The following is a 17,697-nucleotide window of genomic DNA, read 5'->3' on the forward strand; positions in this document are numbered from 1 at the left end:
CTATAACATAACCCTCGAGAGTATTGCATGCAACTTACTTAAGTTATCTTGTTCCTCTTTAGTTAGTTCCTCTTTAGAAAAGAAAGTGGAAACTAGTAACAGGAAACCTCATATCCATCTTATTTCTTTCCTCTCCCAATAGCCTTTAGAAATACACCAAAGAGTGGTTTAGAACCAATGAGGAGGGTGACACTCTGATTAATGGTGTGTGTACACCAGTTGAATATGAAGATGATCGTGTATGGGTACAAGTGTGTATGTGCATGTGTACCTCCATGAGTATCACTCCACACAACTGTTAAAAGAGTGCCTAAAATATGGAAAGGAAGTAGTTAGGCTGCTGTATCTAACTGAACTAGAGTCATGGAAAGATTAATATCATTAAAGAAGTTAGTGAGTGGCATTAACCCAGTCTATACAGAGAAATACTGTTACAAGTACCATCTTTTATCTTAAAGCACAAAACAGATGACTCAACCTCCTTGAAACATTGTGTTTTACTGTAAGAGGCTTCAAATTCTGCAGTTATTTTACACATGCCAGGCACATCCCCTTCCTATAGGCTTTATGAGCTGCCTCAAACATTTCCTTATATTAGCAGATCTAAGTGGGAAGAGATTTACCTTGTCAGTAAAACAATGAACAATATTTAGGAATGGTTTGTCACTAGAATATCTCAATCAAGTTACTATAAATAACTATGCAATTATCTAGATATATTTGGTTAGATAGTTGCAAATATATTTGCAAGAAAATACGTAACTACATGTATTCTGGGTAGGGTATTTGATCTTATAGATTTCTCTCTTCTTTGAAAATAAAAAGCCTATATTAAATTATTGTGCAGCATAATTCCAAAGAATACATGTCTGTGTGTAGCCCTGAAAGAGAAGACACAAATTTAAAGGGTTATAATAGATAAGAAACTATTTTGCATGCACTCAGAAGAGCTGGGTAAGGGCGAGCTTCAAGAAAAGGATCAAAGGAAATGCTAAGAAACAGATTGAACGAGAATGCAGGCTGTGTACAAGGATAGCCAGAGAAGTGAGGATCAGCTTCTAGAGATTAAAGACATCTGTGAGAAGCTTCTGCTCCACTTACTGTGCTTCTTTGCAGCCTGTCATTCACTGTGCTATGTCTCCAAAGAGAAAACATACAGCTAGGATCCAAGATTGTAAGGGAACGATCTCAGGCCTTAGTTTATCCTGTCCTAAAATGTTTGTGATGTAGCACAATTCCCTGATCCTTTCCTTCTTCTCTGGATATATTTTTCATTAGATTATTGATTTTATACTAGTATTATTATTTAATTCATTTGTTTTTGTCAGTCCTGGGCCTTGAACTCAGGTCCTGTGTGCTGTCCCTGAGCCTCTTTGTCTTCAAGGTTATCCCTCTACCTCTTGAGCCACAGTGCCTTCCCAGGCTGGCTTCGAACCAAGATCCCCTGATCTCAGCCTCCTGAATAGCTAGGATTACAGGCTTGAGCCATCAGCACCCAGCTCAAAATACTATTAATAACATTAAAATATTAAGGCTTTTCTCCTAAGTATAATTGTTTTTAAAATATAAATACATGCATATGTATTCCTTTCAAAATAAGAGCTTTCCAATTCTTTTAAGATTAGATAGGATTATGTAACATTTTTAAAATAGTAAAACCTACACACATTAAAGTATCAAGTAAAATAGCTGCTAACCTGTCTGACTAATAATCGCCTGCTTAGATCCAGTCTAAGAGAGGAAAAGGAAGCAATAAATTTGGCCCTAACTTACCACACATTTTAATTGCACAGTACTCCCAAGGGGTGTCAGGGTCAAGAGTATAGCACCATGGCCTCGGCTTGCCATCAGGATTGCGGCAATAATTATCATCAAAGCCCTTGTCGGGATATCTGCAAACCACACCAAGAAAAGTGTCACGTAAATCTGCCTGAACACCATGGAGCCCTCAGCCTATACAATAACTTCCCACTTAGCTTGGATACTATTAGCTGGGGAAATAGCAGCTTTACCAAGACTGTCAATCATCCACTATCAAATTTACTAACTTACATATTCCACTAAGTGTAGAGTATCATCTTCTTTGCTCATTAGTTAGGTCCTTTTGCTACCTGACCACCAGTTCAGGTCCTGAACTGAGTGCCTCTCTCACAGAGCCCAATTAAGGACAAATTCCAATGCATGACCTCCTGCACAATGCTCATTAAGGAAACAGGTCCTCTTTTAGGGCAGACTTGAGTTCAAACTGAAAGTTGGGTTTCAATAGCTCTGTTACTAACGATAGCTCAATTTTAGAAATGGAGCCTTTCTAGGTCATGGCCTCCCATCCAGCAGAGCAAGAGACAAACCCCATCACACCACCTACCTTTTTCCACAACCACCTCCCTCTAAATTAACTGTCTTCAATCGTGACTTGATTTTAATTGCTACCATATTCTTCTGTTCTAATTTTGTAGAGATGCATTTACAAAATAAACTAAAATTTTAATATCATTGGAAAGCATAAGAAGCCAAAACCAAACAAAAACAAAAAGAAAAAAGGGGAGGGGAACAAAATAAACCACCTCATATCAATATCCATAGGAAGACAGAGAAGGGGGTTTTGTTTCTAAAGTTTTGTGTTTTTATTCTTAGTAATAAAAATAAAGGATTTTGGCTGAGTATAGTTATACATGCTTATAACCCCAGCTACTTGGGAAACAGAGGATTAGGACTTTAAGGCCAGCCTAGACGAAGGTAGAAGAAAGATACTGCCTCAGAAACAAAATAAAAACTGAAGGGCTGGGTAATAGCTTAAGTGCCTAGCGTGAACGTGGGCCAGTGCTCAAACTCTAACGCGCCAACATAGAAAAAAATGAAAAAATTGTTTTTACTTAAAACTTTCTTTTTCTTTTTTCTTCTTTCTTTCTTTCCTTCTTTCTCTCTTCCTCTTTTCTTCTCTCCTTCTTCCTTCCTGCCTTTCTTTCTCTTCTTTCCCTTCTCCTTCTTTCCATCTTTTCTTTTCCTTTCTTCCATTTTCCTTGCTTCATATTTTCTTACTTCCTCCTTCCTTCACTTTATCCTTTCTTCCCTCCTTCCTGTCTTCCCTCTCTCCCTGTATTCTTCCTTCCTTCTTCCTTCCTTCCTTCCTTGCTTCCTTCCTTTGTGACAGTAAAGGGTTATAGACTCAGGGACTCCTGCTTGCTTGGCTCATTTGCTCCCTGTTGGTGCTTTACCACTGAGTCACACCTCCAGTCTAGCCTTTCATGTTATTTTGAAGATAGACTCTCTCAGACTTTTCTGCCTGGGCTACCCTTAAATCTGGAGCCTCTCGATCTTAACCTTCTCAGTAGCAAGGATTGTAGGTATGATCAGCTGTCACTCAACATAACATTGCAATGTGAAATGAATGAACAGAAAAAGATAAATATTTTTATTGTTGTTAACTAGGTGAGATCAAAATAATTTCATGGGAAAAAGTAGATTAGTTGTTTGACTTCTGTAAAATATCTGGCCTTATTTAAAATTGCACAACACACTAGGGTTTCTGAGTTTCTGAAGGTGCTGCTGTAAGTAACTTGCTTATATTTAGCAATAGTCCCTCCTCCCACAGGACCAATGGTCCACATGGTCATTATTGAACTGAATTGCCTTCTCTCCTGATTTTTTTACCTTATGGAAGATTCAGACAAAGTTTTTGTTATTGTTCCTCTCTGTGTCCTATAATAGTCTTGTGTTCAACACCTTCCTGATTTTAGAACTCATCCAAGTCAGCTAAGAGCAATTTAAATGGTTGTCATTGTCCTCATAGACTCCATAAAACCCCTAAGACTACTTCCTCCAAACATAAATGCAGTAGCAACTATTTAAGAAGAGGCTTGAATCTTCAGGGTAGTTCTAAATGGTAATTCAATTCCCTATCAAGAAAACACCATAACAGCATCTCATGGAGTAAATAACAGTTTATACAGAGAAACATTGGAATCAAGATTTAATGAAATTTTACCTTTCTGGCAAAAACTTGTGCCGGTGTGGTGTCTGATGATCCCAACGCTGGCAAATCTTGCCTGATTCAGTATGATCCATAGGCCCTCGATAGCTTTCCCCATTGCAGGTCATACATTCAACTGATAACATGAAAGGATAGAATGTTAATTGTTTCTGGCAGCACAGCATAGACACCACTGCTCCATTTAAGGAATACAATTGTTTAGTAAACAAATTGTTTGACAACTCTATATATCATCCTAATTGGGGCCTAATCTCCACAAATAATAGCATACAATACATCCTATACAATGCATTGTAACTTTCAAGGGGATATTTGTAATTAATGTCATATAGGTATACTATTGAGGACAGAATGATCAGTATATACTTTTTCAAAAACTATCCAAAGGCACATGGAAACTGGAAATATAAAATAATCTTTGGTGACTTTTCAATTGTTGGTTAAAAATGCAAGAGTCTCAGCATAGTAATTCTTTCAAACTTGCCCTCCAAACAATTTGAATTACACAATTTCATATTCCATAATCAAAAATTAATTTTTTAAAAAACAACTTCAGAAATAGAACAACTGGTACAATTTAAAGGACACAATTATCTTTTTAAAAGAAATTTCAATTCTATTCTAATAGAGAGCATTCATTCTGTTAGTTGAGTAGACAGGACAAGTTTATAGTCTTACCTACCTTAGCATAGAAGATGACCTGCTATCGAACTCCGTGTACTCATTCTTTTTAAAATGTATAAGCTGATCTAATTATACAGGATATTATTGATGATTCTGTGACTTAACTAATTATTCTCTTCTGGCTGTTTTCTTATGTCACACTGAAAACCTGTATCATATCAACTAGCTGAAAATGAGACTTCTCAAATAGAAGGTTGCTTTGTAGTGCAGCAAGCATGCTGTGGAATAAATCTTTGCTTGGCTTTCATAGGAATCCGGCAAATTTCCTCAAACACATCATTTGTATCTTGTGATTACTGTTCATTTAACTTTAGCTGAAGTGAGGAAAGATATCCACTGGAATCTTTCTTAATAAATATTTGTAGCAATTTGGTAAAGTATATTAAAACTGTCTTCTGAAAATCTATTTTTAAAATGCAATGTAACAAGACATAAAGATTAACTTTCTGAAACATATGATCTATCCATTCATCCATTTGGTACATATACTTTCTTTCATTTGGGTTAATTCATGAACTAACACAAGGGACTAATTCAGCTTACCCTTCTCTGATACTGCATCCCCACAAAACAATCAGTAAGCACTTGACCTATAAATGAGAGGGGTCTAAGAGCATGTTGACCGAAACCTTCACGTTGGCCAACGTCACTTTCCATGTTGAAATGTTCAACACAGATTACAGAGATTACGGATCATCGTATTTCAGCTTTCCATTTAAGTGGCTCCCACCTTCATTGAGTTCCCTTTTATATTAAGAACAAACAATGCAAAATTTGGTATCTTTAATGCAAATAGTTTAGTATTTATTATGACTCTGTTCTTTTATAATGAATGCAAGAGTAGAGTAAACTACAAATGCCCAGCTTCTACTCTTATATGGGACCTACTCAAGATTCAAATTATGTTTACTATAATTCTCACAGCATTAGTAGTATATATAATTTTAATGAAAGTGAATATATTTATTTTCTGGGGAAACATACTATGGACATTATTATAAAACATTTTCCTTATATTTAAAGATTCATAATAAGTTTAAGGAAAATAGCTACACAAATGAAATCCATGACTATAATGTGACTATTTTCCATAATGAACATGTAATTCAATGCTTTTGCAAACATAATGTGGATAAATATCACCATTAGTTCTAGTTCAATGATAAATTTTGACTACGTAAGCATATTCAAGGGCATTGATATAAAAGCTCTCAGTGGATGCTGATACTGCTAAGTGATTGGATCTCACTTTGCATAGCACATTTTCAGATACTGTGATTCTAAAGTTGTTTTTCGTAGTGATAACACTTTAGGAGATTTTACTTGGAACTTGATGGTACGTGATAGTTGAATAAAGTATAATGGGAAAAAACATAAACTAAAATGTTGCACTAATAAGATAAAAATAAAAAAACAAGTTAGCAAGAATGTTAGATTTGGAAAGCAAATGAAAACTGTTGTTATATTTGGAATAAGACATATCCTGTGATAAATCTGAAATGTTAAAATATTGTAGCTATATCATCATAAATTATTTATCCTATTCCTTTCACATTTAAGATATGGTTTGATAAGTATATCGAAGTAAACAGGCTTATGTACATTGTTAGGGACTTACCTAAAACAGAGCACATTAAGCCTGTGTCTAGAAGAGAGGTCTTCAGAACTATAGTCTACAGTCCATTCCATTACCGAAGATTTTACTTTTGTGCTACATACTTTAGCTTCTTAAAAATACTAACCAGACAGACTGATAATGTGGTTTTATGAGGACAGATTCCCTGCTTTTTTTAAAAAATAAATTTCTGCATTAACCCCTACTTTCTTACAAGAATACATTCCTCTCCTGTTGAAGGATAAAAAAGGCGATGGGAAAGCAACTAGATTGGGCAGTGTGTATGAGGCAAATGGCAGAGAAGTTTGTTGCATTATCACTGAATCAAACTCTGATGGTTACAAAAAAAAAGTGCCTCAAGTGGACCACATTTTAAACTCACTTTTCAAACTTCTGGAATTCTAAGAGTCTTCTGTTTTTTCCAGGTAAAAATCAAACCAAGTCCAACTTCTACAAAAACAGGTAAAAGTTATGACCTGTGTAATTGGGCAGGGAATAAAAATTGTACCTTTGGCTGTTGCATAATTTAACCTTTCCAGTAAGCCCTTCACTTCTCAAAACAAAGATATTATTCTCTATCATGTAAAATGAACTAAGTAAGAGTTTCATAAGTATAACCTTCTAATCACAATTCTGGCTTGATAGGAAAAAGCTCTTAAAAACATACAAATTAGATTATAACTATTCATTGAGCAATTTGTGTCATGCTAAGTAACTAAACTAAAAATATTATGTACTATTCTCAAGCATAAGTCTACAAGTGGTGTGAGTTTTCATAGTAAAACAGATTAAGTATTTAAATTTTGTTGAATCAGTATTTTATCCTGGTAAAGGTTATCACTTAGGAAAACCCAACAGTCAATTTGTTCAGCAAAACTGTGTGATTAAAGTAAGAACACTTTCATCAATCCTCTTTTATATAAAATTTTTGTTTTTAAATCTTCGTTTTTAAAAGTCTTTTTCCACATATAGTATGAAATTTTACATAAAATGACAGTATTATTTGGGATTTAAAGTACAAGGTAACTTAAAAATAATGGTTCTGACTTAATTAAAATTGATTTATGTTACTATTTAGCAATCATTAAAATTGACACTTGTTTCAATTACAATGATTATTTTAAACCTAAAATACTAAAGTAATAAAGTTAGGTTTTCTATACCTCAGGTTTCAGCAACAAATTAAGTATTGTTGATAGTAATTTTTGTGTGCATTTTATGTGAAGTTTTTTCTTCCTTGAGTCTAGATAAAAAGTACACATATTTTGTGAAGTACAGTATGCACATGTTGTAGATTAGCTAAATTTAGCTAAAGACAAACATGTTTTAGTTCATAGTGTTATTTTTGTTATGAGTACACTTCTTAGCCAGTCTCATTATTTTTTGAGAACACAATATATTAACTATTGTCAAAATGTTGTATAATTGGTTTTTTGAGTTTGTTACTACTAAAAATAATCTAAATGTGGTAAGATCATTCAGTTTCTTTTGCAAAGACTAATGGACTTCAAAATTTTTAATAATATTTTAATAATTTAATTAGTTAATAATATTAAGCTTTGTGTATCAGATACAATGCAATTATGAACCAAATTTTTAAACAATTTTCAGACATTCATTTAATCAATTTGCCAAATATTGTTACACAAATGTTTAAACATATATACTATTCTATATGTCTTTTGTAAAAAGTAATATTGATCACAGGTACTTGCCTTGTGATCAACTTTAATTTTAAATATACAAAATGATTTAGTCATTGCTAGTTCACACATAATGATATACACTTTGATAAATTAATATTCATGGATAAACGTGGCCCACACGTTCATTATACTGTTTTAAATATGCTGGATGTTACGATTACTCACTTTTGTATGTATCCTAGTAATCATTGACACCATATTTGCATTTTTTTATGTTTTGTGGTATCCATTGTATACATAGCTCTTTTTATTCCTCTATGAATGTACTAACACTACTGTTTACTTTGGATAATTTTCATTAAAAGCCTGTTAAAACACTGTTCATTTTTTAGCAGAGTTCACCTCATATTCCCTGCAATATGTTTTGTCTACAGGGCAGGTGCTAGTTCACCTCTCCTATAGGAGGCCCCTTTTACTCCTGCCAGCCTCCTAATTGTTTCCAGAAAGAGTGAATTTGAAAGCTAGTGTCCAGGAAGCAGAATGCCTGTGGGTCTTTAATACTATTAAGCAATGTCCTCACCTAAGGGAGGTTTGGTCACCTCAAATTTTCTGTAATAATTTAATACCAGATAATTACATTCTGATAAGCATAGTTTAATTAAAAACAGTTAATTATATTTTGGGGGCTGGGAAGGTGGCTTAGTGGTAGAGTGCTTGCCTCATATGCATGAGACCCTGGGTTCAATTCCTCAGCACCACATAAACAGAAAAAAGCCAGAAGTGTCACTGTGACTAAAGTGGTAGAGCACTAGCCTTGAGCTGAAGAGCCAAGGGACAGTAACCAGGCCCACAACCAACAAAAAAAATTACATTTTTGTCAATGATTTGTGATATCAGAAAACTAATGCTGGGGATTTTCCTAAAAGTAGGGTTTTGCTTGTCCCATGTGCAAACTGAAGACAAATATTAACTAGAGACTTATTCATACAAAACAGACTTATTCATTATGTTATCACAATGAGTTTATTATTTGAAAGGAAAAGAAAACAATGAATAGGGAACAGAATGTGACACAGAATGGAAAGTAAGAATTTACAAACCAAGATGGAACTGATTTGAGCACATGAAGGTTTTTAGATTAAATAACAACAAAAAACATAATTCAGCTTCTCTGTGACAATTTGCTAACAATGACCTTTACTGGTTAAGCGATAAAAATCAGCCTTATATCAAGTGGATGTTCATGGAGGATATACTTTAAAAAATGTTTCATTAACAGGTAAGCTATCTTAGTACAAAAATCAGACAGTACTCAGCAATCCCAATTCCCATCCCTAAGTAGTTCAAAATACTAATAAATTTCCTAAAATAATTTAATCTGCTTTTCTTTTGGATTGGAGGAATTTTAGGGATGTTGATGGAAGTAAAAATAGAGCAATTCAGTAGGCAAATAACTAAGAGAAAACAAACCATTATACAATGCTAAAAATGGATATTGTCCATCATTCATTTATCTACTGTAGAAGTACTGGCAATGCCTTTTGGTGCTATGTGAAGAGATAAGAACACAGGCATGGATGGCAGCCACTGCCTTCAAAGACGGCCTGGGATTCACTGCTTTGGTCTCTTCAGGCACTATTTTGAATGGCACTCAGTTCCAGTCTATGTGTCAAATGCAGTTCTAGTCACATTTTCATCAAAACACACATGGGGTATTGATCTTGAAATGAACCCCTTTAGTGTTCTCTCCTGGATACACACATTTGTTCATAACACACTACAATCATTTTGACCAGATTTCTATAGAAGTAGATACTGGATGAACAGTCATTGGGATTCCTAATAAGAGCTAATTCCATTCAGCTCTTTCTATCTAGAAGAGCAGACTTCTGAGGTAGGTGAGCAAGTAAGTAAGTAAGCTCACAATTATTCTCCCCAAACAGATGACTCAGGCTCATGTTGAAATTCAAACTGATCATCATTCTACTGTTTTGCGTTAGTTTGGTCATTTGAAAAACATGGTGTGAGAATGTCTTATAACTATTGACCTAGGATTGAATTGGAAGGAAACGCCCATTGTGTTGTGGTGGATTCGTTCCTGTTTACTTTTCAAGTGAATACAGTGCTACATACGAGGGGAATAAGATGCCCACACGGCATTCATGTTCATTTACCTTCTGAACACTGAGGAATGTCACAGACTTCGTAGCGTACCTCTGGATTGCTTGTGAAACACCACGGTCCCCCTTCTTCCCCTCGAGGATTTCGACAGTAGTTTTCCTGTAGGTCTTTCCCCCGATAGCTCGAAGGCAAAAAGCTAGTTTTAAAATGATAATCATTACAGTATAAGAGCATGCAACTTTATGTGGGGACTATTGATTTTATTAATTAGTGGATATGTTTTTATAAATATAGGAAACTAGTCTTTCCCATCTATCTTCATAATTTTAACTTAAATTCTGTAATTTCCATGTATTCTTAAAAATATTTGAATTCCGTTCAAGTTCACCTGACCAAACTCTCATACTCAATATTAGAATTTAATTAGCATGGCATTGCCACACAATTTCAGCATTCTACTCAAAAGTAGAACACTTTTGGCAAGGTCAATTAGGAGAGAACTGAAAAATCATGTCAATGAACTTGAAGATATTATTGCACAATTTATCTAAGTCATTACCTGCTTCTTTAGTGCTTTTCTTATGCAGAAGAGTCTTTCTTTGGTTCAGCACAATTGAAGAACAGATTAAAGATATTTCATTCATAAAAAAAATCAGAATCAATTTAAACTCTATTGTCAGCTTTCTCTTACCAACTATGAAACCCCAGCAAGTAATGCTATTAACTTATCTATGCAATTAATATAACAATAGCTGGTAAAATATTATACCTTATAATGTAGCTTTAAGAAGTTCAAAGGCTAATTGACACATAACAAATGTTACTTTTGATTAAACACACTCTACTTAGTTGTCTCTAAGAATAGAATTACTTATTCTCTCTAAAACATTTGAATATATCCATGCATGCTGATGAATGCCAGAAATCCCAATCTCTTGAGAAGCAAAGATAGGATAATCACAGTTCAAGACCAGTCCAAGCAAACAAAAAAATAGCTAATATTTTAATCTTAAAAAATAGCACACATAAGAACTAAACACAAATAATTGAGCTATGTACAGTGGTCAATGTGTATAATCCTAGCTACTCAGAAGCCAGAAAAAGGAGGCCAAGATCTGAGATCAGCCCTGGGAAAATATGTGAGAGTCTATCTATAAAATAAGCCAAAGTAAAAAGGTCTGGGGGCATGGCTCTAGTGCTTACCTAGTAAGCATGGGGCCCTGAATGCAAACACCAGTATTTCCAAAAAAGAAAAAAAAGATAGTCATCTTAATATTTTTGTGTTTGGAGCTTGGTGTTCTCAGTTTTAGTTCAAACTGGTCGGTCCCACACTGGGCAGTACTTTCAATACATCATCTTCACCTGAAATTTCTAATGCCTTAGTGGTAGTTTTCTTGAACAGGCATAAAATATTCCATCATATCAGAACAGGCCAAACCAATGTTTATCTTGTATTGTTTATAGTATTGGATCCAATGATGTATAGATGGCTGCACACAAAAATTACAAAAACATAAGACCAGTAAAAAATTTTATGAAAAACCAATTTTATTCTTAGTATTTAGTTAGGTCTTACTAAAGCAGTTTATTTCTCTTTTACTAAGATTAAAGTTCTACAAAATTCTAAAGTCCAAGAATTTTAATGTCTCAATAAAGATGGCCCTATTCAATGAGGCTTCTAGTTTAAAAAATGTACAAGCTAATTAATTACCCTGAGTTGTTAATATACATAAATCAGAACCTCACATTGTACTTTATAAATAAACACGGGCAACAAGAAACAGAAAGAAAAACAAAAAATTTGAAAAAAATCACATTATGATATGTTGCAACACAGAATAAGCACAACTATATGTCAGGTACAAAGGAACATTTTGAAATGAGATACTTGCATTTGGTCATCATCATACCTCAGAGGTGAGTATTCAGGAAATATAAATTAGTGGTCAAAAAAGTCTATTCTAAAAGTTTTGCTACTAGCTAAACATATTTAGGGAACCAAATTAAATATTATAAACATGTACAACTCCATAGTCATTAGGTAGAGAGTTATATCCTTCCTTCACTAACACTTCAAGTATGTGAAATGAAAATAAAATATCGGGTCATGTAATGGACAAAAGCTGTAATGTAATTAAAATAAATAAACTATCACAGTTCATGATGCTAATTTTCAAGAAAAATAGGGCCATTTGTATTCGGTCTACATTTTAGCCCCCATCATTCTAGAATATTTGTGTGTCTTTTGTTTGTGACATATTCTGAAATTTATTCTTTTTCATTTTTGACACATTTATAATTTATATAAAATACTCACTTTTTCTGACAGAAACCAAACTGAAAATTATATTTTTATGAAGTAATGCACTTCCCAAGCTTATATAAGAAAATTCTCCTATAATTCTCTATTATGTGTATATGTGTATATATATATATATTTGCACATATATATATATATAGAGAGAGAGAGAGACAGACAGACAGACAGAGAGACAGAGAAAGAAAAGATACAGAAAGACAGAGAGACAGAGACAAAGAAATAGGAATAGTAATTGTTCATCACAAGATGCACAGAGTTGCCTCAAACACCACCTAACCACTTGACTGGTACTGACATAAATCCTTAGAAAATTTATTTACCAAGTTACAATTTCTTCTTCACCTTTAAAAGATGATTAGAATGAACAAGATATAAGCAACACAGAAATGTTATTTTTCTGTGTCATTTTTATATTGTTTACTTAGGAACTAAAGAGTGGTTTTAACACATTCTATACACACATATACACACATATTCACTATGTACAATATTAGAGAGGATTATTTTTCCGCACACAAAGGGGGGAGAAGGTAAATTAAAATTCACTCTCTCTTACACACACACACACACACACACACACACACACACACACACACACACACACTCACCACTATAGTAAACTTGTAAAGTGATACAGAAGATGTATAGAAATGGTGAGTGTATCAGCCAGTAATTTTGTAAGAAAGAAGAGGTTGAAAAGAAAAGAGATAAAATAGAAATTAAAACTAGATATGGCCAAAGGACAAAAATAGCTTTGTTCAATTAACTCCACTGAGTAAATAAAATGAACAATACAATGAAATGATAAACTCATTTATATAACTGAATCAATCAATTCTGAACAATTTCCTCTTTAAAACATGAAAGGAATGAATAACCAGTGATGATCTTCTCTTTGTTCTTTGGTGTATTTGACTTCTATACAAATTAACTAGCTTTCTTTGATGTCCTAAAATGTCATAAGAATTTCTTCAACCTCCCAAACTTGGCCAAGGGATGTAGCCTAGCTCTTTTCACTTATAGGTATGTGTTCACTGGACAAAAGTTTATGACACTTACTTCACACAAGGCCTGTGCCAGGCTTTTGATGCCATAATAAGCTTTGATTCACACATGTACTAATTTTAGTGCTTTGTCCTTGCTGTTAACAATGCTCTAAGAGATAAGTGAAGAAATATTTAAAATTGGGATATATCCAAATGTACTTTGAAATATAAACTAGGTCTGGGTGCTAGCCTCCCTTTCTTTTCTTTTTAATATAAACTGCAGTCATAGGAAACTTGATCCATTCTATCATCTACTTCATAAATGAATGTGGGGGTAGCTAATGAAGGATATAGATGTAGATATCAGGTCACCTGATTATCTGGTTAAGCTTCTACATTAATTTCACCATCTATCATCATCTTTTCATTAAGCCACTTGTAAAATATTTCAATTTAGGGAGTCAACAATAAATTTACTTCTTGTTTAATTTTTGCATTGTCCCTAAAATATATCTTTAAGCTATCATGTAGGTACTCCAGTAAGTTGCTAATTGATGAAAATTGTTATTCCCACTGGATACAAAAAAAGTATAAGAATATTATCCTCTTAGCTGTAACTTCTGTATTATTGGTAAGCTGGTTGATTGGACTGGCAAACCAGTTCCCAGGGAGATCTATTTCACATGTGCAGCTGGAGCAGAGAATCACAATCATACAGAATTTAGGTTGAAATAAGATCTCTACTAGATCAGTCCAATGCACTTTTCTGGAGTAAGGTGGCATTCATTTCAAATGCTATTTCTTTGATCAGAAGAACCATAGAACTGTTTATTTAAATACAAAAGTTTTCTAAACTATGTAGACCTTTTAGAAGAGGAAAAATTTATTTATTTAGAAATATAAAGATGACTGTATCTGAAGTATTCCTACGCAATTGTTAGTAACGCAAAGAAAAATTGTTTGGTTTTTTGTTGATGAACTACTGGAGAGGCTGATCAGCTTAGCTAGTGACTAGTTGGTATTAATGAGGTCAGGTTTGATCCTGGTTTGGAACACACACTTTGTGGGCAAGGATAATTAACTTATCTGTTTACTAAAACAAACTCCATCCTCTTGCAAGATTATGTCTAAATATGGAATGAAAATTGTATTCATCCAAAGTCATCGCATTTTGCTATTGCAAAACTGAGTAACCACATGTGTCCTACTGACAGGCCAGCTGTTTCATGCCCTGGGGTTATTGAAAACAGAAGTTACAGAGTAATACTAGCTAGGAGTATATCCTACGCAAACCACTTTCTACTTGTGTATCATCCTGAAAACTATTAAGGTTCCTTGTGTTTTTGTTGAACCATGTATATAAAGTAGAACTCATAAAACCACCCCCTACTGTTTTTGTGAGTATTGCATAAAATAAACCAGTAAGCTGCTCAGCAAGGTACTTGGCACATGGTAAACTAATCCCCCAATGTACTTATTGACAAGAGGAGATTTCTTTTAAAAACAACATTGGCTATTCTTTAAAGTATTTGTAAAGTAAGTCTGGAAAATGCTGACTGAATTCAGTCCTCTAGTAGGTTTTATATATTTATCTTGTTCCTCCCATGATGATTAAGATTCTCTATCTTCTGAGCTTATGAATATGTTTTCTAGTCATTAAGTAGTAGTCTTCTGTTTTAATAAACACAATTATCTCCAGTGTAGACATTTAGCTTCTAAAGCCTGAATTTTCTCTATTTTTCAATCAAGATATGAAATGAAAAAGCACATAAATCTGAGGTATGACCTTTTAGCAATGGTTCTCGATTTAATTCACCTGAAGAGCTTTCAAATGCTGGGTAATATATTCCTTCTAGAAGTTCTGATTTAATTGTTTGGTGTTGTGGGGTGTTTGCAAGACTTGCAGTTGAATATTTTTAAATTTGTAGCCAATGTTGGGTTCCAGAGGGATAAAAGGACAATTAGCTTCCACAGGTCAAAGTCTAAATCACAGTCAACATCTTTGGCTACCTAGTTCTTTCTCAAAGGCCAAAATGAAGAAAACACTGTCTTAAATAAAGTTTTCATTATTTGTTCAAATATCAAGATCTATAAACTGCATTAAGAAAACATTAGGCCACAACTTAAATGATAAATTTGTTCTTCTTTTGATATAGATCAACATGAATTCATAAATCCCTGGGCTTCCTAAAAGGACTAAGTCTCTTTACAACTCAACAGTGTTGACTATAGGTTGTTCTAGAATTGTAACAATCTTCTCGAATACTAATTTGAGGCCATTAACTCCCAGAAAGGAGAGGCTCCATTCCTTTTCTTCATGCTGTTCTTACCTGTGTTCGTGAGGTATCATGGAATTCCAATGCTGACACTTGATGCCACTCTTTGTGATAGACACTGTTCCCTTGTAGCTTCCCCCTTTACCAATGATGCAGTTCCTAATGTAGTCTATGGAAGAAAGTAGAGAAATATGCTGTAACTCTGTGAATCTCATGCTAGGTTTACTGAATAGAAAAGAAAGATTCCACTGAAATCTGAAAGTAATTAACTCTTGTAAACTATTTCAAATAACACTGAAATTTCTTGCCTAAAGCTTCAAGGAGTATTTTCAAAATAGCACATTTCATAATAATCCAAACCAAACAAATAAAAGTGTATTGAGAAGCTTTAATATTGTGAGTATAGTTTTCATGGATAATTACAGAAAATAGTCACTGAAAGTAACATAGATTAGCTGTTATATACAAGGTGATTGTGATGTGCTAAAATATAGGGAAAATAGGTAAGAAAATGATAAAAACAATTTTTTTCAAAATCAATTTAAATTTAAAGGATTATCTTGTGAGTTTTTATGAGTTTTTACATATGTATGTACATGAGACAATTACATTATTTTATATGTTTGCTAAATTTCAGCTATTAAGTTATAATTAAGTGATAAGATGCTATATATTCCCAACAAATAATAGTAAGTGTAGCTCTTAACAAAACTTGAAAAAAATGTTCAACAAGAAATATACTCATTACCTTACTCATGTAACTTTAACCCCTTTGTACAGCATCTTTACAATAAAATAAAATTTAATAGAGAATGAATTTATGCTAGATCATGAAATCTTGTTTATAATTTGTAGAATTATTTGTGTAGAGATTATTCTATTTTGTGCCATGAAATTTACTTTGAATTTTATTAAACATTAACCCAATCAACATGAAAACATACATCTATAGCTTCAAATATCTAAATTTAATAGGACAAAACAGGTTTAATAAAGCATTAATGGTAACAAACGTGTTATTGTCAGAAGTAATCATAACCCATAATTATTTTGTGATGACATTTAATTTGTAAAATTAATATGCATTTAATATTCTAAGATTATCTCATCACTGCATTACTCATCCAACATTGTTAAAAGTAGAAAATATCCCAGCCAACTCAAAACATGCCACAATATAATGTATTAAAATCTAATGATGCAAGATCACACCTTTTAAGATGAACATAGAAAACATATTCTTTGAAAAAAGTGCCAAGAGAGAGTGGGGAACCTGGATTATAGATACATTTGGGACTCTGCTCTACAAACTAGAGAACCAGGAAGGTATTTGCTATGTACAGTGAGTGTGTACCATTGTTTTTACTATAACCTGTTAGCCTTTGAACAACATATTTCTTCAATGAAATATAACTAAAAAACATTAGTCCCTAAAAGCAATTATGCCTGATTAAAAATTGTCATGTACCAGAAATCCTAAATGCCAGAGAGCAGTTCTGGCACTATCACTTTTTATGCATTCTGCTTACAATCTTTTCTTTTCAAGAGCATTTGATTGTTATTATTTTGGAATTATAGTTAATATTTATTTGACTACTAGTTTTGAAGAATGCACCACCCAGTACTGGTTCTCTTTTTGTAACTTTTTTGGGTCTAATCTATTTCTGAAAGAATCACAGCCATTTAAATTACATGAACTGCTTATTGAAGTTGAATCAGCATGGAGAGGAAAAGAAGACAAAAGATGCCTCTGTGGGGTAGAGGTAAATCTCACCTACAGGAAGCTGATGCAGGACATAGAGCAATATACCAAGATATGCAACACTTGAGATAAAGAGGAAAAAAGAGAACTATAATACTTGCCATCACATGTCTCTGCAGGAAGGAAGCTACTATGTACCTTTGTTTCTAAAAATACTGACCTTGCCCATGTAATTGTAACCCCTCTGTAAAGTATTTTCACAATAAAAAATAAAAATAAATAATAAAAAAAAACTAGAGAACCATACTAAAAATAAGATACAGACTTCAAAATAGATCAACATATAATAGAAAAGG

The 17,697-nt window shown here is 33.4% G+C and overlaps 1 protein-coding gene across 3 annotated transcripts in view; it reads right to left on the minus strand.

The window, feature by feature from the left end:
• Window positions 1-17,697, minus strand: part of Hgf (hepatocyte growth factor) — a 69,879-nt gene that overhangs the window by 40,937 nt on the left and 11,245 nt on the right. Inside the window, exons 4-7 of one of the 3 annotated variants that reach the window (XM_069996355.1) lie at window positions 15,694-15,808; window positions 10,111-10,238; window positions 3,986-4,106; window positions 1,774-1,892 (exon numbers count right to left, since the gene is read on the minus strand). In XM_069996355.1, the coding sequence (XP_069852456.1) occupies window positions 1,774-1,892; window positions 3,986-4,106; window positions 10,111-10,238; window positions 15,694-15,808 (483 nt within the window). Of the gene's footprint in view, window positions 1-1,773; window positions 1,893-3,985; window positions 4,107-9,003; window positions 10,254-15,693; window positions 15,809-17,697 lie in introns of those variants that run through there. The other 2 variants (XM_069996354.1, XM_069996356.1) reach the window with 2 other exon arrangements.

Source organism: Dipodomys merriami, unplaced genomic scaffold, assembly GCF_024711535.1.
Source record: "Dipodomys merriami isolate MVZ:Mamm:240054 unplaced genomic scaffold, mDipMer1.0.p SCAF_5, whole genome shotgun sequence".
NCBI classification, from domain to species: domain Eukaryota; kingdom Metazoa; phylum Chordata; class Mammalia; order Rodentia; family Heteromyidae; genus Dipodomys; species Dipodomys merriami.